The sequence below is a fragment of the Cibotium barometz genome, chromosome 13 (genome assembly GCF_041138505.1).
Source record: "Cibotium barometz isolate CiBa-2024 chromosome 13, ASM4113850v1, whole genome shotgun sequence".
Classification (NCBI taxonomy): Eukaryota; Viridiplantae; Streptophyta; class Polypodiopsida; order Cyatheales; family Cibotiaceae; genus Cibotium; species Cibotium barometz.
In genome coordinates this window covers 25,691,609-25,717,999 of record NC_141058.1, presented here as the reverse complement: position 1 = coordinate 25,717,999, position 26,391 = coordinate 25,691,609, and the positions used below count along the sequence as shown (strand labels likewise).

General features: G+C 39.0%; 2 protein-coding genes across 2 annotated transcripts; both read right to left on the bottom strand.

The window, feature by feature from the left end:
• Positions 1–12,341: 12,341 nt before the first annotated feature.
• Positions 12,342–23,246, bottom strand: LOC147632536 (uncharacterized). Its single transcript, XM_086807016.1, has 3 exons — positions 23,161–23,246; positions 21,677–22,716; positions 12,342–12,679 (listed from the first exon to the last, which is right to left on the bottom strand). The coding sequence occupies exons 1-3, from the start codon at positions 23,244–23,246 to the stop codon at positions 12,342–12,344; spliced, it is 1,464 nt and encodes a 487-aa protein (XP_086663142.1).
• Positions 23,247–23,328: 82 nt separating this feature from the next.
• Positions 23,329–26,018, bottom strand: LOC147632535 (uncharacterized). The gene is made up of 4 exons (XM_086807015.1): positions 25,862–26,018; positions 24,871–24,946; positions 23,929–24,025; positions 23,329–23,454 (listed from the first exon to the last, which is right to left on the bottom strand). The coding sequence occupies exons 1-4, from the start codon at positions 26,016–26,018 to the stop codon at positions 23,380–23,382; spliced, it is 405 nt and encodes a 134-aa protein (XP_086663141.1). The 3' UTR covers positions 23,329–23,379.
• Positions 26,019–26,391: the final 373 nt, after the last annotated feature.

Below are 26,391 nucleotides of genomic sequence, written 5' to 3'. Positions count from 1 at the left end.
TGTTACTTTTATCATATTTGGATTTCATGCATAGAGGTATGCATAAAAGTTGATTATTTTATTATTTAAGTGTTACTTTTATCATATTTGGATCTCATGCATAGAGGTATGCATAAAAGATGATTATTTTATTGTAAATGTGTTACTTTTATCATATTTGAATTTCATGCATAGAGGTATGCATAAAAGTTGATTATTTTATTATAAAAGCGTTACTTTTATCATATTTGAATTTCATGCATAGAGGTATGCATAAAAGTTGATTATTTTAATGTAAAAGTGTTACTTTTATCATATTTGGATTTCATGTATAGAGGTATGCGTAAAAGATGATTATTTTATTATAAAAGTGTTACTTTTATCATATTTGGATTTCATGCATAGAGGTATGCATAAAAGTTGATTATTTTATTATAAAAGTGTTACTTTTATCATATTTGGATTTCATGCATAGAGGTTTGCATAAAAGTTAATTATTTTATTATAAAATTGTTACTTTTATCATATTTGAATTTCATGCATAGAGGTATGCATAAAAGTTGATTATTTTATTGTAAAAGTGTTACTTTCATCATAAATGGATTTTATGCATAACTTAGATGCATAAGAGAAATTTTTTTATTCTAAAAGTGTAATTCCTACCAAATTGAATTTATGCATAAGAAGATGCAAAAAAGATTGATTTTTTAATTCAAAAGTGTCATTCTCATCTAAGGAAGATGCATAAAAGATTGAATTTTAATTCAAAAGTGTCATTTTCATTTAAAATGAATTTATGCATAGGAAGATGCATAAAAGATTGATTTTTACTTCGAAAGTATTAATCTCCTTAAATAGAATTTATGCATAAATAAATGTGTAAAGAAATCTTATATCAAATATAAGAATTCTCTTGTATTCTATAAATAGATATGAGATGTGATAGGATGTGATAAAGGTGTATAAGATGTGATAAGAGGTGATAAGATGCTTATGAAATAAGTTAGGAGGTGATAAGATGAATTAAGATGTGATAAGATGTATATGGGATGAGGTAAGAAGTGTATGAGATCGGATAAGATGTATATAGGTTGTGATAGGGCGAGAATGGATGTGATGTAAAAGAATAGATGTGAAAGAATAGATGTGAAGGCGTATGTGGTTATATGAATGGGAATGTGAAAATGGATGTATGAATTTGAATGTGGATGTGGATGTATGAATGAATGTGGATATGGATGTAGATACGGATGTGGATGTATGTATGTGGATGTGGATGTGGATGTATGAATAAGGATGTGAAAATGGATGTATGCATGTAGATGTGTATGTATGAATGTGAATGTGGATGTGGATGTGGATGTATGGATGTAGATACGGATGTGGATGTATGTATGTGGATGTGGATGTATGAATGAGGATGTGAAAATGGATGTATGCATGTAGATGTGGATGTGGATGTATAGATGTGGATATGGATGTGTATGTATGAATGCGGATATGGGATTGGATGTATGATGTGGATGTACGAACATGGATGTGTATGTAGAATAATGAATGTGAATGTGTATATGAAATAATGTGTCGTCGAATGAGTGAATGGATGAGAATGAGTACACATATGAATAGAATGTGGAATAAGTAATGTGGACCGAGGAGGGATAATGTGGAAAGACGAGAGTTCGATATAGAAACTGTATTTTGTGACCTGTTTGTAAATGACTGTTTTATGTCAAGAATGCTAGGGAAGCATTTTGACCGTCTTGTGGATTAAGGTCATGGAGACCAATCTGATAAAGTTGTAACTGCTGATGGAGAATCAATGGAGGATGTCTCGCGTAGCAAGGTCGACCAAGATCTTGACCAGCCTTGGTTCGATTTAAATGGTGAGCTTCCAGTACGGTGGATGAGGGACCAAGGAAGCGGACTATGAGTGAAGCGCTAGGTCACTTGCGAAGGATCCTAGAGGGTGCTGACCATACCGTGCTCGGGCTCTGGGTCGTCGAAGATACCCACACGTGCGTCGTGGAAGATATTGGAACAAGGAGTAAGAGTTGTTTTCTGAAATCGGGCATGGATCTGGTTGATTGACCTTGCTGGTCCTCAACGGATGAGTCCATGGCTCTCTTATATGGATCTGTTGAGATTGATCTTGCTGATCTTCAACGAGAATTCCATCTTGATTTTTATATGTGAAAATATTATCGGGTACTATGAGCTAAGAACTATTGAAAAGGCCCCTGAGTGAACAGGTGGTGAGCATTCTGGTTGCCAATAATGCCATAAGTACACCGATGAATGAATAATTGAAAATATGGATTCAACCAGAGATTTCGAGGATTGTCATTAGTGACATAATGGTTTCATTAAAGGATTGTTTTGAAGTTAGTTGATGTTGAGAAAAAGGCAATTTCATATTGGGTGTGTAAGTGGTGTGACTAGTTTTATGTTTGCATGAACTTCTGGCTAGGGGGCCTGGGAACTCTTTTCCCTGGTACCCGGGACAAAACCTAACCAAATTCCTAATTGGATCCCATCACTATAGTGGTTGGGCGGTTGGCTAACCCATGGACTGGATGGGGTTAGGCTAGACTGATGGATCCGTAATTCGAGACTCAATTTCTGTTATTACGATAGATAAAGTAAATCTCGGATAGTAATTGTTCTATGGATAGGAATCAACAGCTGTGCCTCTTGATGGGGAAAAAAGCGTTGATCCAAATGATCCAAGTGTAAGTTTCTTCCTTGATCTGACTGAGTACCTTTATAGGTGCAATCGGATCAGTTTGTCGGATCAGCGTAATCAGTAATGATCTTGACTACATTAGAGTAAAAAGTTATCCTGGTAGAATCACCCGTGCTTTCTGGATAAGGGAAGTTTTTCCGGGTTCGGTTTTGGAAAAACCGACGGATTAGTCTCTTGTCCGAATATCCATGGACGAGGCCCCGAGTGTGGGACCCTGCCCCGCGTATGAAGTGCTACTTTCGCTGCTGCTAGTACCCCGAATTGTAGATGTGGATGTATAGATGTGAATGGGAATGTGGATGTGGATGTATGTGAATGTGGATGTAGATGTGGATGTATAGATGTGAATGTGGAATGTGGATGTGGATGTATGTATGTATGTGGATGTATAGATGTGAATGGGAATGTGGATGTGGATGTATGTGAATGTGGATGTAGATGTATGTGAATGGGAATGTGGATGTGGATGTATGTGAATGTGGATGTAGATGTGGATGTATAGATGTGAATGTGGAATGTGGATGTGGATGTATGTATGTATGTGGATGTAGATGTGGATGTATAGATGTGAATGGGAATGTGGATGTGGATGTATGTATGTATGTGGATGTGGATGTATGAATGAGGACGTGATAGTGGATGTATGCATGTGGATGTGGATGTGGATATGGATGTGTATGTATGAATGCGGATATGGGATGTGGATGTAGGAATGAGGATGTGAAAATGGATGTGGATGTGTATGTATGAATGTGAATAAGGATGTATGAATGTGGATGTGTATGTATGAATGTGGATGTGGATGTGGATATGGATGTGTATGTATGAATGTGGATATGGGATGTGGATGTATAAATGAGGATGTGAAAATAGAGGTATCCATGTAGATGTGGATGTATGGATGTGAATGTGGATGTGGATGTGGATGTATGGATGTGTATGTATGAATGTGGATATGGAATGTAGATGTATAAATGAGGATGTAAAAATGGATGTATGCATGTAGATGTGGATGTATAGATGTGAATGTGAATGTGTATGTGAATTAATGTGTCGTCGATATGAGGAAATGGATGAGAATGAGTACACATTGAATGGAATGTGGAATAAGTAATGTGGACTAAGGAGGGATAATGTGTCGTCGATATGAGGAAATGGATGAGAATGAGTACACATTGAATGGAATGTGGAATAAGTAATGTGGACTAAGGAGGGATAATGTGGAAAGACGAGAGTTCGATTTAGAAACTGTATTTTGTGACTGTTTGTAAATGACTGTTTTATGTCAAGAATGCTTGAGGATTGATATCAGTGACATAATGGTTTCATTAAAGGATTGTTTTAAAGTTAGTTGATACTGAGAAAAAGGCAATTTCATATTGGGTGTGTAAGCGGTGTGACTAGTTTTAGGTTTGCATGAAATTTTGGCTAGGGGGCCTGGGAACTCTTTTCCCTGGTACCCGGGACAAAAACCTTACCAAATTCCTAATTGGATCCCATCACTATAGTGGTTGGGTGGTTGGCTAACCCATGGGACTGGATGGGGTTAGGCTGGACTAATGGATCCGTAAATCGAGACTCAATTTCTGTTATTACGATAGATAAAGTAAATCCCGGATAGTAATTGTTCTATGGATAGGAATCAACGGCTGTGCCTCTTGATGGGAAAAAAAGCGTTGATCCCAATGATCCAAGTGCAAGTTTCTTCCTTGATCTGACCGAGTGTCTTTATAGGTGCAGTCGGATCAACTTGATCAGTAATGGTCTTGACTACGTTAGAGTAAAAAGTTATCCTAGTGGAATCGCCCGTGCTTTCCGGGTAAGGGAATTTTTTCCGAGTCCGGTTTTGGAAAAACTGATGGATTAGTCTCTTGTCCGGATATCCATGGACGAGGCCCCGAGTGTGGGACCCTAGCCAGCGCAAGAAAGGCTACTTCTGCTGCTAGCACCTCGAATCCGTTGCGCGGTGGAAACAGGGATCTCACAAGTAACCACCAGTAGGACTCAAACCTAAGTCCTTGCGTGATAATTTACAAAAAGTATTTTGGAAAGTATAAACTTTTGTTTCTTAAAGAGACCTTTTTCATACTTTCTAAACTCATTTAATAACTAAAATTACCATTTAACCCTTTTTTGTCACATCAAGGACACATCTTATTTAAAAACGAGTGTGGAATTATTTTTCAAAATTAGACAACTTTTAAATAGCTTATTCAAAATATTTTAAAATTCATATGTACGTAACGAACTCTTTTTAAAAAAGTATATATTATCGATTAAGAAATTGTGATACTCAAGAGCTTCAAAATGGATTGTAATACTACTCTCATCGAGAGCCAAAATAGGGTTTTATAATTAAGATAATAATTGTATCAAGATAACGCTTTTGAAATATAATTATACAAATAGTTTTTATAGTTGCACTCTGTAGCACATCCTCAATCATGCTAACATGGCAGATGATCCAAGGAGTCTAAGCTTCAAGTGTACACATAGAAGAAAAAAATTGTATTTGTGATAGTGAAGAAGAGAATGCCTCGTTTACCTTCTCAGGGAAAGGCACATTGACTAGTGATGGTGTAGCAATGATTATGAGGAATCATACCTATGCCATAAGTTATATATTTAGAAAATGGCTTCTTTTACAGTTGTATCATTTTTTTTAAATGGATTGAAGATTGTCTCTATTTTGGCATGTTTTTTGTGAAAACTTATTGTTAGATTTTTAATTATAATCTAAAAAAGTAAGCAAAACGAAGTCTTTTTTTTCATGTCAATTTTTGTAAGAAACGTGTAAAGTGACCAAAATATTATCGTTTTTTGGTAGTGTTGTACGCATACGTAGACCACTTTTTAAAAAGAAGTAAAAACCAAACTTTTTTTTATGGAATCTTTGAAAGATGCCAAATGTTTCTCGTTTTCAGGAAATATTACCTATTTTGTCTGCAACAGTGTTCACTTAGGACTTCAACCTAACTTGCTACCACATGCTCTTGAAGCAGGAATTGCCATAAATACTCTGTCATACCATTACGGGCGCATGTCCAAGTTGTAGCTTTAGACACTATTGCTTGATATCTTGAATGTATGACCCTTTGGTGTATCTATCGTGGCTTCTTGATGTAAGATAATGGTGGTAGCTCTTTTTAATCCTAGAATTGGATTAACAAGTAGTAAGAAGCATCCATAGTTGCCTTGTCGAGTTACAGAGGCATAGTATAGAGGTGCTGCTATGGCAGCTTGTGAGGTAGCTTGGTTTCAACTACTTGGTGACATGGGAGAGCCCGTGGATAGGGCAATTGTCATATATTGTGACAACATGAGCAGCATACAGTTGGCGAGTAACCCAGTATATCATGCTAGAACTAAGCACATTGAGGTGCATTATCACTTTGTGAGGGAGAAGGTTCTAGCAGGAGATGTAGATCTAGTATATGTCAGCATAGAGGATCAGGTAGCTGACATCTTCACAAAGGCATTGGGCATAGAGAAGCTCCATAGGTTTAGGATCTTACTTGGAGTACATTTTGTGGAGTTGAGCTCGAGGGGGAGTGTTGAGATATCAAGCCCAACTAGTGCTACGCGCAGACATTGATGACCCACCTAGGTGATAGCTTTCGCATCTACACAACTAGCATGGTTGGTGAGATTATTGGTGATATACGGCCAGTGGGATGACAGGCTATGTGATAGCCATGATTTTGGATTACTAGAGACTAGCATAATTATAGCGCTAGCTCATTTAGTTGGGTTCACATTATGGACCAACCCTTGTATGTTGTAGTAGTTGAGTACTAACCCATATAGTGTGTACTCTTATCTTTATGTTATGTTGGTTGAGTAGAGAAGAAGAAGATAGAAGAAAATTCAGCCATCCATCTCTCTCTTGTGTCTTTCTCTCTTGTGTGTCTGTGTTTTCTTGCTAGGGTTTGAAGCTCTCCCTCTCCCCCACATTCTCTTTAATATTCATACTCGATAGCCAACTTACAACAAGTATCTTGAGTAGTCGGCCAGCAAGTTACCACCAAATATTCATGTATCATGATCTCATACTCCTCTTCGGAAACAGGGCAATAACTGAAACATCAGTTAGCCTTTCCCTCAATTTTCATCTTGAGTTTAGGTGCTTGAGTTGAGAAACATAATCCCTCATGGATTCATTCATTTTCTTTCTACTTGATTTTATGGTGCTGAGCCACAGGACTCCATCTATCACCACTTCGAGCAAAGCTTGGTATGAACACATTCTTAAGCTGAGTGAAATTGAGATTGTCCTTGGCCTTTAGGGCTTGATACCACTTGTGGTCCTTCCCTTCTACAGTTAGAGAAAAGGCATGTATCATGGTCACGTTCATTACTAGCCACAGGTTTCACATGTTGACTAAAAAATCTCTAGGTGTAGGATTGAATCCCCATCTCGTGAGAACTTTTGCATGCGTTTTGAGATGATGTGTGGCTTCATCTACGATGGTTTGGTTTTAAGGGAAGTGCCCAATTCCCTAACCATACCTCTGCCCATTTCTGTGGCCATATTCAACAAATCTTCCCTTGTAGCTGTATTTAGATCTACGTGTGGGGATCCACTATTTGCCTCCAAGGAGCTATTCGTCCCCTACAGGTAGACCTTGTCCTCTGCCTACATAGGTACTTCTCTCATACTTCTATCTAATCCAAGTCTATGGCTGGGTCTGGGAAATTGCTCATCACTTGGCTCATCATTGGTGGCCTCACCCCGTCTTTGTTGAATTTTAATAGTTCCATGCAATGCAAGAATGTGGGATTATTGATCATTTAATGTATCTCCTTCCTTGTGTAGATCCAATCCTCTTCTCTCGGAGATGCCCTAGGTAGATCATCCACTTCTTCTTGTATTTTGAGATCTTCCTCAGCCTTGGGTTCTAAGACCAGCATCCCTCCCTTTGTCAACCCCATTCCTATATTATTCGCGGCATCCCTAGACGTTTCTATTTCCTTACCACATGGTCATAAATAGATTCAAATTATCCATTTTCCTTTGTTCCGCCATCATTCTTTTCATTGTGCCTTCTTAAGCTCAGAAGTTGAAATTGACGCTTTGCTTTAGCCATCTTAATGTCAACCTCAAGTTTCTCAAATGTGGGAAAAATGATTTGACCTAATTTGACAACATTCTCCTTGTCTTACCCCTAACCCTAGGAGTCATTCCACTAAGCATTAGGGGGACTTTGAGCATAAAAAGGGCCTTGTAAGGATCCCTAATTTTAAGGAATTAAGAATAATTTTATTGAGGCTTAAGGAGACAAAGCTCATAATGATGCCTACTTTTGGGCTCCTAAAACTAGGGGACCTCTCCAATTTTTGAACTAGGATTCTATCCAGGATTCTCTTTCTACCTATTAAAACCCCCTACTAGGATCACTGATATCTACGCTTTCAGTCTTATTTACTCCACTTTAATAGTCATATTTGAAATTCCCCCCACATTCCGTTTCTTTTAATCATTACTATTATTCATCACATTTCCTACCAACCTTTGCAAGAAGATTCTCTCTCTCTCTCTCTCTCTCCCTCTCTCTCTCTCTCTCTCTCTCTCTCTCTCTCTCTCCCTTTTTTCCAAGCTCTCTTGTCCTATTGTGAATACAATAGGTATATCTCCCTCTCTCTCTCTCTCTCAATTTCTCTATCTCTCTCCATATTCACAATAGAATAGCCCTACTATGAATACAATAGGATAGCCCTGAATCAATTCAGAATAGTCTCTTCCATTTTTCGAATATGGCAGAAATTTCAGATTCAACAAGAGTGCATATTGAATGAATATGCACCAATCAAGAAAGAACGTCTGAATGCACATGAGAAGTATGCAAGAAGACAATAGGATTGAACTAATGTTGATCTTTGGGTTGATGGATATTTATATCCTAATGATCCTTCTTTGCATTGTCCTCCACCCTTCACTAATCTCCCTTCTTTTATTCAGTTTGTTAGAGAGAGGGTGAGAATGGGCTACTTGGGTATTGTAGAAGGTTAAGCATGAGCGTCACTCACAAACACAAAGCTTAAAAAGCACTTTGAGTAGTGCACAACATGTACTACAAGATGCACAAATAATATTTTAGAGCTAGAGAAAGAGACAAAGAGAAAGAGGCTTACATTATGAAGCTACAAGACACAATCTCTCGCATATGAGGAGCACCCCCCTGGGAGCAAGAGAGCGAAAGAGAACAATCAATAACATTCAAAAACTCATAGGTGGTGGTGGTGCTCGTAAGCGAAGAATCCATGCAGCAAGGTTTATTTTTTGTTCTTTGGCTATTATTGTTGTAAGTAATTTTGATTAAGGTATTTTTGGTTGTTGTGGTTGTTATAAGCAATAGATTAAGGTGTTTTTGGTTATATTTATTAGTTTGTTAACAAGAACATTTTGAAAGAAGCATGTGGATAATGGTCCTCATGATTTTGGAGAAATATTATGTAGTTGTGTGAGGAGGCATGACCTTCAATCCATCATTCGAGACCCACGCAACAAGAAGATACATCAAGTACTCGCAAATGAGATGATGGATGACAATACTAATCTTCTAAGCATTGAGGAGGTTCAGAATGCATGCGATGAGGTGGGCATTAGCACAAAAGGATATCACCATCAATTGTGCTAAAAGATACACTCCGCGAACAAGGCATCATAAGGAATATTTTTTCTATCCCCAGAAAGATAAGATTAGTAATGGAGGACATGCAATGATGATGCACAACTCAAAATTGAAGAATACTATTGTATCAATGATACATTAACCATTCGAGCTTGGGGAAAAAAGCGAGGCATAAATGGTAAGATCATGTTTCCCTACAATGAGTTCAACAATATATTGTTGATCTACAATGTCTTCAGAGAGCTATGATCTTATTCTATGGACTGCCTAAACAATGTAAGTAATTTTATACATTCTTTGCAAGCTAATAGAAAAATCTTTTAAGTACTAAAACATCTACTTTTGTTTTTCATTCAAGGTGACAAGGTAAATTTTGTGTTGAAAGTGGATGAGTGAAGAGGAGCTACTCAACTCAATTGGGTGCCATGGCAGCAATGTGCAGATTATTGTTAACAAGAAGACCTCTGGCATAAATCATGAAGTGGCCCAGTAGTAGGTGTCAATGAGTGGATATAAGGCAAGACATTTTCTAGAGAGGCCAGAAAAAGTAAAGAACTCAAAGTCCTGGGACTTGTGGAAGGATTTGTGTAAATGTATAACGTTTCAATGCACCAATCCAAGCCTTGTAGTTATACGTGAGAAGGTTTGAACTAGAGAGGCCAGAACTCAAAGTCCTGGGACTTGTGGAAGGATTTGTGTAAATGTATAACATTTCAATGCACCAATCCAAGCCTTGTAGTTATACGTGAGAAGGTTTGGTCAAAATTCAATAAGATGGTTAAATTAATGACCAAAAGGACAACTACAGAGGAGTGCCAAAAATTTCAAGAAGAGCTTCAAAATTTTACAAAAGCCATGGTCGATACATGGGGTGATACCAACATTATGCGTTACATTCAATTTGAAATGATTATGAATAATAGTTTTTGAATTGGTCCTGTTTTCTTCTGAGCACATTTTGTATGCTCATTGTGCATACTTCATGAATGAATATGGCTCTCTTGACATGTGGAGCACCCAAGGAATGGAAAAATCTCACTACCGAGCTCGAGGAGTATATTTCAAAAACACCCGACATGGAGGAGGAAAGATTCGTACAAATTACCTCAAAGAAATGTTCAATTGGTTCTACAGATATACTTTCGGGTGAAAACTATCAATGGAAAAGGCCCGTACACGAGTGATTTAGCAAAGGCAGCATGAAATCAAGACAAAATGAGGAGATCATTGAAGTGGAAAGGTGGCACAGGACCAACATGTCATGGCAGCATGGAGATTATCAAGAAGACGAGAAGGAAGAATTTGGATTTAGTGTAACGAAATTTTGTATATGAAATTTATAGCATTTTGAAGAGTGTTGTAAACATTTTGAAGAGTGTTATAACATTTTGAAGAGTGTTGTAAACATTTTGAAGAGTGTTATAACATTTTGAAGAGTGTTGTAAACATTTTCGCTTAATACAAACTTGTAATTAAAACTTATTCGTATCATTTTATTACATAAAAGATATAACAAAATATTTACAATGACAAGATAATTAATTTCTCGCGAGTCTCTTCTCTACTTGCTCTTCCTCTTCACTATGCATTTTTATCTATAAAGCAAAAACTTTGTGACTATCATACCCTTGAGTGCATTTACATCTTCTATTTCGGTACCTAGAGCATAGCTAGCATAACAGAGGAAGTATCCGATTCTGGAAGGCCAAAATCTTATACCATATCCAAAGATATGAATAGCAGCACACTTCTCTATCAGCATGACCTTATGTGTATAATAAGGGGATAAAGAATAGCCCGTATATCTAGATAGTGCCTTGAGTGTAAGAAGTGGAATTTCAACATCACTAGAATATTTGTTGTGGTAGACAATCATGATTATTTCTTTGTCAATAGATGAGATGTAGTGTGCAAGAGCAGCATCTTGGCCAACTTTTACAAAAAACGGGCAGCACCTCCGCGTCCAAGGAAACCATCGGCATCATCAAGAATAATCTGCATTAAACAAAGAATTTGGCTTTCAATACCATAAACTCACTCAAGAATAGATAAATTACCTTCTGGTTTTCATCCTCTTCCAACTTGCATGCATCCCAAAGGTTGATGGAGCCTTCTTGATTTCCTTGATCAAGGGGGCGGGCAAGGGCTCTCTTCCTATTTCAGTAATTCCAAACTCCTCTTGGAGACTTTGAAATTATAGCTCTGTGGGAAGAGAAGAATATTTAGTCTCCTTGGCTGTCAAAGCATAATGACCTAGATCTAGGGGCTTCAATGAAGTTCTCTAGGGGCTTCAATGAAGTTCTCTGTCACCTAAGTGTCCAACTTCAAAAACTCCTCTTTATGTTCATTTTCCACACACACATCAAGTATACCCCTAGCAGCTTCACAACCATTTGCTGTAATTATGAGCCATTAATCCTCCCTTAAATTAAAAAGCTTTTGTATGCGGGAGAGAAGAATAAAATTATTTGCATTTATAAGAAAGGAGGGCATCCTAGGGATGACGAAGTTTTATTTTAAGTGCTCTCCATGCACAGATGATCCCTCATCAATAACAGTGGATGCCTTAAACTCTGCCACATCAAACCTTATGCTTACAAGGCACTCCTCATCACCAGAAACTAGGTGCATAACCTCATCATCAAATTCAATCTCTGTGACAAATAAAGCTTGTGAAACCTTTTGACCCTTCTGAACTTCCAATTCATCCTTTGTGTAGTCCTCTTTGTCTACATGAAGAAATAGATAAGTAACAAATCAAAAGAAGTACTCAAGAACCTTGCAGTGTCAAGGACAAGTCTTTATCCTCTTATCTTCTGAATAGGCATCCCACCTTCCTGACATGCTCTTGTTTTCAGATGAGGATAGGTCAAAGCTAGACATGTGAACATATTGTGAGGATAGGTCAAAGCTAGACATGTGAACATATTGTGATGATCCCTCATTTGTAATTTCTGTATACTAACCAATTTACTATATGCCTTTCACTCTTCCCCTAACATAGAGCTTGCCATGTCCTTAACAATATGTTCTAAATTAAAGGGCACATTGAATATAGGCTCAACATTTGGAAGATATTCATCGTGCCCATCTCTCCTTAACAAATCGAATAGGTTTTCATTGGCACTAGGCTCGTCTGTTACCTCTTCAAGTGTCTCTACATCTTCCAAAGGATCATAGTAGTGAACCACTTGCTCCATGCTTGAATTGTTGGCCATGGCACGAGGATGAACAACTAACAAGAAGCAAAATGACCAATCGCATGGTGAATTGAAGGCGCGAGTGAAGGGGGGATTGAAACCAAGCCCCGGCAGACGAAGAACTGACCATAAGCAATTTTTCTTATCGCACATGATGAACTGAAGGCATTAGTGAAGGGGGACCGAAACCGATCTATGGCACGAGGAAGGGGGACATTCTATAAAAAAGGAGAAAATATTCATTTTTTTTTGTCGGGTACCATTGACGACGCGAGAATTATTTTCATTATTTCTGAATTTTTTCTTTCGCTCTGTGGACGGTTGCAATATCAACCCTCCCTATACGGTGCAATTTTGAAGATTGTCTATCACCAAATTATCTCTTTCACTTCCTGGGCGGAATGCGACGTCTTCTTCTCCCCGCTTGATTCTGTCGACGGTGCGAGTGTACTCTACCGTCAGGCTTGGATCCGCCTTATCACTCCGTGGACAGTGCTCTGGCTCGTTGCCTACCTTGTCGCGTGATTCCTCGACGGCATGAGTCTACTCTTTCGTCAAGCTTAAATTTGCCTTATCACTCTGTGGATAGCACTCCGGTCGTCTGCCTTGTCGCTCGATTCCTTCCACGGCGCGCAAATCCAGCTCTTCTCAAAGGGTTGGAATCACTCCATGGACTAATTTGTGGGAAGTATGGCTCGTATGAAGCAAACTGTGAGGATGGTTTACCTAGATCCCTTCCTTCCAAAACAGCAAGATTCAGAGCCAGATCCTCAAATTGAAGCTCAAGCAATAATGTTTAAGAAACCATTAGAGAAGAAACCAGTAAAGGGTAGAACCAATATATCTAGGGCAAGAACTTTCCTTTATAGCTAAAAGGAATTGTTTGCTGAGATAAGGAAAGCACAAGAGTCTAGACATTTTCTCATCCCTAGGGCACGGAGGTGACCTTGGCCTTCCATGGGTCATCATAGTTATGTCAAAAGTGTCTCCGATGTGATAGTGGATGACTTCATTTCAATTCCATCATAGGCACCACCTCGTATAGGGAATGACTAGTGTGCATCATCCCTTACACATTTACATGTCCGATGTGATAGTGGATGATTTCATTTCAATTCCATCATAGGCATCGCCTCCTAGGGAATGACTAGTGTACATCATCCCTAACACATTGACATGTCCAAGCCCACCCACCTCCGGGTGAGTATAAACTAAGTGGCATAAATATCACTTGGGGGCTCCTCAAGGGGACATAGCAAACCATGGAAGTCCAAGTCCTAAAAAGTTCTCTTTTTATAAGAAAATTCTCAACTTTGGAGTGATTTATTTGATTGAATGAATGGGAACCTAAGAGTCCACACACCTAAACTTGAAGATCAAGAAGAGGATAAGCTATGCCACATTGAGCACCCTCCCAATGGAAAGTGCCGAGGAACAAGCTTGGACACTATTTTGAAAGGGATGAAATGAATGCCATGTTACCTATTGCTATTTATAAAAGAACCACAATCTTCATAATTTTTTATGGTGGTGGATCCTAGTGTTCACATAATCACTAAGGATGATTGGGAGGCCTAGCGAAGTCCACCACTTGTAGGCACAAGCCTCGTGGGTTAAGCTTACCAAAGGGAACATAGTTACATATCCTTTAGGATGCAAAGATTACAACCTTTAGACTAATCTTCCACCACAAGTTTGTGGTAATAGATTTCCACAAAAGAGGGTCATACACCATGATCCTCGAAAGGCCTTACATAAGAGATGCAAGAATAGTTTCATGATTGGAAAACCAGTTACATTTATATACACAAGGATAACCAAACCTTGAACATAGTCTTTTCAGGGCAATATCCGTAAAGCATGCAACACATAAGCTTACACCACATCAATTGATATCTGTAGATCTTGTAACAAAATTTCAGATGGTGAAGATGGGCATCAAGACTAATATGAGTATGCAATGTAGAAGCTCACACCATGTTAATTCATATATGTAGAGCTTGTAACAACATGTTGGATGGTGAAGCTAAGGGCCTAGAATATGAGCCCCTCTTGGAGCCTGCCAACATGGGGACTCTTCCACATGGGACAAGGTTTGCACGATTAGATGATGCTAAAATCACATCATTATTCATGCTCGATGCATTTGAAATAGAACCGGCGATGAAACTATCTCACCTAGAGATCTCCCAAAAAGACCAATTCGCTACATGGCCTCCCTTGGTTAACATTAGGGCTAGCCATAACATTTTATCTTAGGAGACATGGACCTCATTAGGCCCCCTACTAGGGCTAGCCATAATGTTAACCTTACGGACCTCATTAGGCTCCACCACACCCCTCACACCATCAGCACCATGGGGTAAACAATTCCCAATCCATAGCTGTGGATTATTTTGAAGATACATTTTATATTGGAACTAAATTTGTTTCTTTGCAAGTTTTATGATTGTGTCATTAGGCCACCCACCCCTCACACCATCCATAACTACCATCACTTGCTCGGTTGTTTTGAAGCTGAGTTATATATTGAAACTAAACTTGCATCTTCCAAGTTTTCTATAACCCTAGCAATTAATATGAAAAAAAGCATCATCCTCGGGAGGGGATGGATTACTAGCCATTGATTGTGTAATTAGTGGCTATAAAAGAACTGTAACACTCTAGGTTTTCCATGGGATGGTTACGCTACCCTTGATGGATGAGGGTGCCCTATACCTATTAGCATCCTAAATCTTGTCCTTCACTTATAAGACACCCCTAACACTCAACCACCCTCTTGCATCATCGTGTCAACCACCCCCTTAAACCATTATGGAGATCCAAAACCTCATTGGCAAAGATGAAGACCTCAACCTAAATAACCCTTCACAGAGGTCATTAAATAGGAGTGGTACACAAGAGTACCCTTGCTAGACAAGGAAAGGATGATGCAAAGACCTATCTATTAACTGCCTACCCACCATGAGTAGAGATCTGCAAAGCGGGATCCCTAAGTAACAAAGTTTTACCCACAACCTAAGCCCCATTAAATTCCTGTCAAGATGTTAGAAGCTTAAGGCTTCTATGATAGAAACGATTTTGTTTGGTCCCAAAAACCTCATGGATTGTACCCCAATCTCCAAATCCAAAGAGAGTTAGGAAGTAGCCTCAAGCCTAGCAGTTGGGAATCCAACATTCTGTTGGGTCCCAAACAAGCTTCTAGAAGCACAAGTAGACTTCTAGAAGCATAGGGAGCCTTCTACTATGAAGGACACCCCTATATTTGGGTTTGGAAGTCAAGAAAATCCACATCACTAACCTCTATAACCATGCCATAAAACTCCAGACCGAAGATGGAGTGGAGACTAAAAGCCATGCCTCTAATGCCAGCCTTAAAGCCTAAGCACAAATGGAGAGTAGTTAGTTCTACCTTTAATCATCATGTGATGGCACTACCTTGAGAGAAATCAAAGGAGTCCATGTACACCAAGCAACAAGTGGCCCCATCTAACTCTGTTCCCATCAAATAAGAGCCACCCATGGTGCTAAACCCCAAAGACAGTTGTGTCCATGCTTGCATGGCATTGCAGAGACAAGCAACCCAAAGATTCAAAAAGATCACTATAACTCCACAACGCCCATGTGTGCCACATGGCCAAACATGAACTCGCCAACAACTGGTGCTAGAAAGACAAAGCTCAATCAACTTAATCAAGAATACCGACAAAGTGACGATAGTGATGTTAATGCTTTCATCTCGTGAATGCACAAGTGACTCTCTGGCTTTGCTAAGTGAGGCGAAACCTTAACTCTTCTATAATCAACATAGACACCAAATCTGTGAAATTGGGAATGTTTTCCTGAGTCGTCTAAATAAACGTCTTGAACACCTTGTATTGTGGCCCAAGACCACGTAGACAGACTTCCACCTTATCACATCATCATCTAATGAAATGCCAATAGATGCAAGGGATTCCACAAATACCCTGCATAGTCATTCACAGACATACTCTTTTTCTCCACAGTATGAAGTTCATTCTTCAACTGTATCTTTCATGCGGTATTCGTTTCATAGAGTTTTACTAAGGTGTCCCACGTCTTCTGTATATTGGGGGACTTGGCATCCTGTATGTGCCCAATCATGGTGTCTTGTTTACTGATAGAGAGCCAATACATAACTTTTGTGGCTCCTTGGTTCCAATCCTTGAAGTCTTTCACATCTGTAGAGCAGGCAAATTGATCTCCGGTATCTCGGTGCCTCTTCATTCTCACCTTCTATGTAACCCTTTCTCACCAACAATCTCGTTTATGTTATCATTTGACATCTTGCCAGACACACAAATTTACTAGAAACAACACTCTGGTTTGTCCTGCACAAACTGCTGTATTTTCTGCAGCGGTACTGTACTACACTCAAATGTCACAACCAGTGACCTCAATGTGCATACATACACCCAATGGCAATTGTTGACCTCCTTGCAGCACACACAATGTCTGCACAACCAATCTGTCTTCCTGTAGTTCTTAAAATAGCGTTTTACATAGAATCAATGACTTACCCGTACTGCTCGAAATCACCTGCTTTCTGAAAAACGAAGGTCCTAACGCACCCGAAACGCGTTTTTGGCGGCACAAAAATTTTTGTCCGATAATAGGACATGTCCGATAGGACAATATAGTTTCCCTATAGATTTACTCCCGCGAAGAAACCTCCTCAATCAGAGATCGTTTGCCGGTGCCTCCCGTAGAGCTCCCGACAAGGGTGTAGTCGCCAACACAAATAGGGAAGAGGAGATGAAGCTCTTACCCTCGTACCGCTTCCTGTGCTTCTCTTGCTTATAGCTTAGCCCCCCTTAACATGAACCAGGCTCTGATACCATGAAAAGATGCAGGGGAAAAGAGAGCTTGAGCTCTTGCAAGCACACACACACTCACAAAACCCTAAAAGAGAACACACAAGGTGAGAGACTGAAAATCTTCTTCTTCTTCACACAACACTCAATACACCATATACAAAGATAAGAGTACACACAATATGAAAAGGTACTCAACCAAATACATACTAGGGTTCTCTATAGTGTGAACCCAACTAAATGAGCTGGCACTATAACTATGCCAGAATGGCTGTCACACAGCCTGTCATCCCACTGGCCGCATATCACCCATGATCTCACCAACCATGCCAGTGGTGTAAGTGTGGGGCCTATCCCCCAGGCGGGTCATCAGTGTCCACCGCCTCACTAGATGAGCTCGATATCTCAACAGAAACCACTTACCATTTTGAGTTGAATCATCTATTGTTATGACTAGAATTTAGTCTTTGTGCTCTCTTTAATAATCAAAATTTGATGATGATGACCTTTCTTGATTGGAAAAGTTTTGTTGTCTTCCCCTACCTCTCTGCTCACATGTTTCTTGTTGCTTGATTCACCACCATCTCTTTTAACATGCCCTTTATTTTCACAATAATAATAAGGACATTTTCTTTGAGATGCCTAATTATTGGATGGTCTATAATTTTTTCTTTCTCTACAATTATGAGATTGATTATACCCTTGTCGACATTATGAGATTGATTATACCCTTGCCGACATTATTGGATGGTCTATAATTTTCTCTTTCTCTACAATTATGAGATTGATTATACCCTTGCCGACATTATGAGATTGATTATACCCTTGCCAACGTTATGATTGATTATACCCTTGTCGACGTTATGCTTTGATGAAAAAATTAAGAGTTCTCACCTTGGCTTTGCATAAGCCAACTAGAAGAAATTCTGACATTACCTTTTCTAAGACTATGACCTCGTCACCCTCTTTGGAAATTCGACCCTAGGGTGTATATGACACATGATCCGATAAGGCTAAGGTAAGCTCTTGACTTGAGCATCTATTTACGTAAAATCTAACTTCTATATCTTGATTTTTGCAATACAACCTTAAAAAACAAATTGTTAACATATCCTTTCTCATCGGATTGGGATATCACTATAACCCTCAATGCCTTGAGCGCTATTATCTCTAAGAATAACACTATCATTTTGCAATACTTTCTTCCACAAAACCAATCCTTATGGAGAGTCTTTGCATAGGCCAACTAGAAGCAATTCTGACATTACCTCTTCCAAGACTATGTTTACCATAATCACATCATAAACTTGATCTCGAATTCCATGAATTCCATGCAACTCATACCTCTTTAAGGTTTATCAAGAATGACATCACTAGTTTGTGTGCTTTCAGCTTTATATTATGAAGAATTTGCTTCAAGTAAAGCAACCGAGTTGAATTCATTGCTTCATAAATATTGTGGAGGGAATCTCCTGCCTCCATCGAAAATTTGCTAAATTTATATATGGAATAATATGATCTTGTATTGACATATTCATCATACAGTGCACTTCCAGCTTTTTGATCATACTCCAATACCTTTGGCTAGGCCTCAAACTTTGCTTAATCTTTGGAAGTTGAATCAAGTGATGTCTCTGCTTCGATCTCTATTGTTTTCTACTTGAGTGTCTTCCATATGGGCATTATTGACCTTCTTTCTAGCCGTGTCATGATCTCCCAAATCTCTCTCAAAACAACAAATTTTTCACATTGAATTTCCATATTTGATCATTTTAAACCATCTAACTTACTATTTTTTTACAACATTGAAGCATCCAACCTTTCCCCCATCATTGCAACCCTTCACACTAGAACAAAGGTGCAAAGGAAGGACCTTACTGGATAATGTATTTGAGAATGGCCACGGTACTCTCTTGCTAAACTTGGTGCCAAAATAGAGTACAAATTATATGTAACCATCGTTGCAACCCTTCACACTAGAACAAAGGTGCAAATGAAGGACCTTACTAATAATGTATTTGAGAATGGCCACGATCTCTTGCTAAAATTGGTGCCAAAATAGGCTACAATATGTAACCATCGACATAGCTCTTAATCTAGGATTGTTCTTGCTAGGTTCTCCTTTTTTGTTTTCCATCTTGGATTGTGCTTAGCGGCTAACTTGTAATTAGAGTAGAGCTCTTGTCGTCGTCACCCCAACTATGCTGGCATCCCACATTGGGGAACTCAAGAGGAAAGCTTGTGAGAAAGAATGCTTGTTGGTAGTAGAGAGGTAGTGTGAAATACTGAGGTGTATGATGGAAATTCAAAAGAAAGCTTACCCAAGATTAGAGAGAGAGAGAGAGAGAGAGAGAGAGAGAGAGAGAGAGAGAGAGAGAGAGAGAGAGAGAGAGAGAATTAAAGTGTGAGAAAAGGAATGGGTCTAGTAATTAAGTATTTGATCAAGAAATTAGTATAACATTATGATACATCAAAACAAGAGAATAGCTTGCATTAGAATGATAAGTTATCGCTTGGTCTTGGGCTTGTGTTTAAATAGCCTTCAAAAACAATGTGAAGTGTCTCGAGCCTTGGGATATCTCTTCATATCCGTTCCCCACAACTCTTCAGTCTAAACCTAAGTCACAACCTTACAATGTTCTAACAATTAAACAAATAGAGAATGTTTCCTAGGTGCTAAATAAGTGAACATTATCCTTCAAAGGTAAATAAAATTTTGAAAGGGTGAAGATATACTAAGGGTTTAAACTTGGTGTAGTTATTGATGTTGCTATTGATCTTGATAATATTGGCTAGGCTTTTTACCTTGAGAGTCAATTGTGGGGGAGTGCATCTCTTTTTTTAAAAAGATGTTAAAAAATACGTAAAATTATCAAGGGGTCAGTGTTCGCCTTTAGTGTATTTTTCACCAAATAAAATTTAAAAATCCTGGCCAAATCTTGACTTGAAGAAAATTGGACAATTTTTTTGAATTTTAGTTACAAAACCGAAAAATTCTTGATTTTTTTTGCTATAAAACTAAAAAATTCTTGTTTTTTTTTGCAATAAAGCCGACGCTTTTCCAACTTTTTCCTTTTTTCCACTGGCTAGGAAAAATGCTTTTCTTGTGAGCACTGAAAAGAGTAAAGATATTATGCACGTGCAAAACATTTCCTTGCGTATGCAACTAGTTCAAAGAAAGGGTCACACATGCACCTTTATTGGGGGCATTTCTTCACCACCTATAATCAAGTGCTCGAAAAAAAAGAGTTTCTAGAAAAATTAAAAAAGATGCCATAGTAGTGTGTAAGTATAGTATAGAAGGGCTGTGTAGCTACTTCACCACCTACCATCTTTGGCTTATGACCATATTTTAAAATTGAGGGCTGTGTCACTACTTTGCCACCCATCATTAACACCTTTATGGACCAACCTTCATTAGCTTAGTAACCCAAAATAGTTCCCAAGTGTGGGAAGTAGCACCCCATTAGCTTACAAAATGGATAGTAAGAGTGGGTACTCTGTAGTTATGCTTGTTAGGCTGTACTAGTGTACATGTCTACTAGCCCTTTAAAGAGCAACTATCTTTGAGTGTGCATTTGTGTGTGTGTGTGTGTGTGTGTGTGTGTGTGTGTGTGTGTGTGTGGGATGAGAGAGAGAGAGAGATTTGAGGGTTAAAAGCCGACTTTCAAGTCTTAAGTAAGGCTGATTACATGGAGTCTCCCACCTCCTTCAAAGTCTGAAGTAAGGCTAGCATGGAGTCTCCCACCTCAAATTCAGAGACCTTCCCAACCTCAATTCTCAAATCTTATAGAGGAGGGCGACCCGGCACAACCCCATCCCTCCTCCTCAAGAGAGACATGCACATGCATTGCGATAGAAAGTTACATTCCAAATTAGGGCTTATATACAAAATAAAATTGTGGGAATAACCAAAACATATAGTTTCACACATCCATCCATATCTCACACACACACACACACACACACACAATGTACATATACATGCATGCATATTTTCTCTTTGGACCATTAGAAACAAATAGCAAAAGGTCAAAATCTAGAAATTTATCACATAAGTAAATCACAATGTGCACATTTATTTCTCTTTCTATATCACTGCATATAACTGTAGTCCCAGAAAATTTGGCCCCTATTCAAAACCATGCAAGGACCTCTTTTTTTTGGGGGGCGTTATTATGAAAAATTAGCACAACTGATGCTGATCCCTTATAGGCATAACTATTATACACTCAATATATTATAATATTTATCTACTAGTCTTGGACTCTTGACTATATGTACCTTCTATCTCACTAGTACTATGGGCATAATCAACTCCAAACTGCAATGCAGAAGCTCCTCCTGTCACAGGTGCAAGGTCCCTAATACTAGCACCTGCATCATTATCTGGACTTGGCAAAGCCAGTTCCCACCTCATGGTTTTCAACTGCTCACCGCCATTACCTGTCAAGCTTGCGTCACTCGTCTTCAGCTCAGGGGCACTGAGATTGTGGTGGCGATAGTCGTCGTTTGTCAGTGATGGTGCAGTTTTGGAGTTTCCGAGCAGCCACGAGAGACCATCCAGCTGACTTGTTGATCCTACATTGAAATCTAGGGAAGGGTTTGGCATACATGACATGGATGACCTTGCCCCATCAGCAGGAGGGTATGAATAGAAGTGAAAGCAGCTGCTGATTGTTGCCATGTTTGTCTGCTGGGATGCTTTGGGTTGTGAAGAAAATGTGTGCGAGAACTGATGGGTACACTTCACATCATTGGTCCCATGATGGATCAAGCTTCTGTTTGATGCCATTATCTGGGGGGATACATCAGCAGTGCTGGCCAAAATGCCACCTTCCTCAGATTGGTTCTGCTGTCTCAGAGACTCCAAGGTACTGCTTCCCTGGCCTGCTGCCTGGGGGTTGGCTTCAAAAGGGAATATGGATCCCTGCACGGCTTTTTCGTAGGGCAATGAAAGCATCATGTCATGGTGCCCGAGTGGCCCATTTGGTGGCTTTTGCATTGTGTATGGTGATGTATTATTATTCAATGGTGACCCATATGCTTGCCTGGCTTGAAACAGAGGTAGCATGCCATCCAAGTTTGATGTTGATGCAGAGTTTTGCATGCTTCCAACAATGCTGCCGAGATTCCAGCTTAGATTTGGGGGTCCTAAAGAGGAATTGTAGGCACTAGATTGCAAACCCCCCTTGTAGGTTGAAGCTCCCGGCGGCGGTGCACCCATGCGGGTGCCATCCCTGAGAGAACCTTCACTTGCTGATCTTTGCATGTGAGCATGGTTAATCTTTGGTAGATCTGATGGACTGTTCTGCCCAGGCATCCTTGAAAGAACAATAGAAAACAAAGAAATATAAAAAAAGTGGTAGAAGCAAAAGATTAAAAAAGGGAAAAAAGGTAACTACAGTAACATCATTTCACCACAATAATATCATGACATATCATTATCATGTGGTTAAGTCCCATTAATTAATCCGAAAATCACTATTATAATATGATTAGAATCTGCAGAATAATAATGTCATATGACATATTTTTATGATGTGGTTCAGTATAGTCATGACATAATCACCAGAATAGTGTCATGGCATATCACAATGGTGTGGTTAAGTATAATCATCATGATGATGCCATGGCATATCTATGATGTCATAAAGTATAATCACTATAATAATGCCATGGTATATCACCATAATGTGGTACAAATTGAGAGCTTTCATATATAACTGACTCATCAAGAGATGGAAATGGATGGACTTGGTTCTTACATGATTGATGAGAACTCTTGCTGCATAATCAAATGCCGCGCATTCATCAGTTGCTCTCGCTCCCGCTCTGTACAGAAAATACCCATGATGTTATTTTTCTTGTTGAAAGCATACTTTAGTCATGTCACTTTTCAAATTGAAAAAGAGAGCAAATGTTTAAAAACCTGCCTTGCCTATGCCTGTTCATGTGCCCACCAAGGGCCTGTGACTTTGCGAATTTCATGGGACAAAATCTGCATTCATAAGGCTTAAGGGATGCCTCATCATCTCCAGGACTGGACCTTTTCCTTCTATCTGCAATGCAAAACATGCAAAAGCAGTGCTTAAACAAAAAAAAAGAATGCATCATTTAAATGGGATTTTTAATGTGAGCATTAGATTTTTTGGAGTTTCCGAGTGCACGACCATCTCGTGCGTTATAACTTGCCCAGGGTGTTTCAAACCTCCATAAAAGTCCCCAGGCATCATGAGAAACACTATGTATCATTAGTTGTTATTTGCATTTGAGCACATGCATATTAATGTTAAAAAGAAAAAAAACCAACATTTTTGACATGATGCATAGTGTTTGAATTATTAGCTCTTGAAATCCTAAAGTCACCTTCAAAAACCATGAATCATGTCAAACTTGTTGGTTATTTGTTGCATTAATAAGGATAGCTTTTGAACATCATACATCATGTGCGAATCCATGCATGCGTGTCAAATTGTCGGTTTGTTTTTGAAGTAGCATCAGCTGTTAAACACCTGAAGTCTTAAGGAGTTGACCTGATTGTTCACTTGCAGCAGTGCTGCAGCTTGATGCGTCGTGATGGCCTCCTGCCATTCTAAAGAATGAATCAGCTCCTGGGGCATCATTTGAAGCCTGTGCAATGCAATCCAAAAGTTATGGTTGAATGAAATAAGCCCTTATTGCACCTTAGTCCTCATTTTGATCACCCATATAAGCCATGTTCCACCTTAATCCTCGTTTTGATCACCCATATAAGCCATGTCATCTGCGTCAACCCTTATGTTGATTATCCTAAAACATCTTGATTATCCATACCCTCATGTTGATCATAATTAAACAATATGATTACCCATTACCATGTTTCCTCATCTCGACCATTACAGAAAACAAAGAATTTCTTCATGCTGGCTACCCTTGACCCTCGTCTGGATTGATTTGAAATCCCTTCTCTTCATGTTGCCCTGATGTAACCCTCACTACATATGGCATTATCCTTCATGTTAGTTAACTTTATCCCATTTTGGAAAATGATCAGACCTTAATTCTGAACAATGAGTAATTAAATATGAGCCTTCATCTTCCATGTTGACTAACTTAACCCTTATTTCACCATGAAAAGTGAAGGATAATCAGAGGCGGAAAGGGTTACTTTTCAAGAGGGTGGTATGTTGCTGGACATAGATTAAGGTGTAGGTTATCAAATAAGAAACCAATAAACCCCAAAGTGAGGAGGAGGACCTAAAAGCAAGCGTGCATGATTAAGAATAGTCAACACATTCTAAGCATGAGCAAGTGCTCATAGCATCTTAACCCATTCATCACTGAAAGTTCATCATTCTTATGGGTGGATCAAGACATGATCAATTAATCAGGTAGCCTTAATCCTAATTACTTTATTCTTTTAGATAGATTCAAATGAGCAAACAAGGATTAGAGCGCCAAAACTTTCAATGCAATATATAGTGTCAGAGAAATACCAGGATTCAGATCCAGCGTTTTCAATATGGTTGCCCTCCTTTAGAAGATCCCAATGAGGCTGAGCATTTAGCTTGTCTGCACCACAATAGAAAAGCCTATAATCAATCAGAAGCACCCTTATCATGACATTTAAGCTAACTAATACATCGGTCTAATCCGATTTTAGGGCGTCTAGTACCCACCTTGCATGCTATCTAATTCAATCAATTCATGAAATAGAGGATTCTGTTTTGTGATTAGAAGGGATGGATATGGTGGTTCATAGTTTACAATGGACTTTGCATGCAATTGAAAAATAAAGAAAGGCACCCACATATGGTTATATGTAAGCTGCAAGATATAGTAAAGAAACTCATATAGAAGCATAAAATGTAGGAAACAAAGGTCTATACAGCCAATGTATGGGTGCTTGAATAGATGCACAAAAGGATATGACAGCATATGTATTGAATTAAGACATGATTAAAGCAAGCTAGGGTGGCTTCAATTCAATTATTGAATAATTAGGTAATCCTCTGAATTAATTGATGGGCAGGAGGGTTGATTTGAATGTCATTAAACATTCTGGATTTTGATATTGCAATCCAGCTTAATTGCATGACTACCATCATCCTAATATAAAACCCATCTACAACTAATAATCTTGCAGAGGTCGCCCCCTCCTTCATGATCACCCAGTAATTATACTAAGATGGGTTTGAATTGAGAATTGAGATTCATGTTAACACTAGGAAAAATTAAGAGTAATGAACTGAAAGGAAGCTTAGCTTGGGAGCAAGTCAAATAAACACAGGAACAAGAAGAGCATGCAGGAATTTGATTAAGAGAGGACTACACAGGAAAAGTTGCAGGGAAGAGGCAGTTAAAACATCAGATGGAAGAAGAGAATAAACAAGGTGACTGCTGATTGAAGGGTTGATTAAAGAAACAAAATATGAGTTAAGTAGTAATTAACGAACAGGGGAGAGATGGGAGGAGGGAATAATTTACTTGATAATGATGGTGGTGGCGATTGCGAGGCAAGGCGGAGAAGCGTGGAGGAGGGGCGGCAGCATGCAGAGATTGAAAGGGGCGGCGCTGAGAAGGGAGGGGGTTGGGGGAGAAGACGAAGGGTAAGGCTGGGGTGGCGGCAGCGGCCTCTCCGCATGGAGGGTTAGCCTACCACGTTACCAACTCAGACCCACCTCTTCTCCAAGTTATCTCCCACTCTTTCTTTACCTTTTTCCACAAAATATCTAAAAACATTTTCACCCCAAAAAAAAAAGAAAAAAAAGCTTAACCCCCCCTTTTTAACTAGGTTTATACCCCCCTATTAAGTCTATTCACTTCCTTATAGTCCACTTCTCATCACATCACCACTTCTACCATCATTCACTTCATCCATCATAACCATGTGTTTTTTCCTTAATTAAAAACAAAGTATCATGTGCTCACAACTTGCAAAACCTTCATCTCAAATTATGGAAAGTGAAAATTACTGAAATTTGAAGGCTTTTCTTCTCTCGCCTACTATCACCATT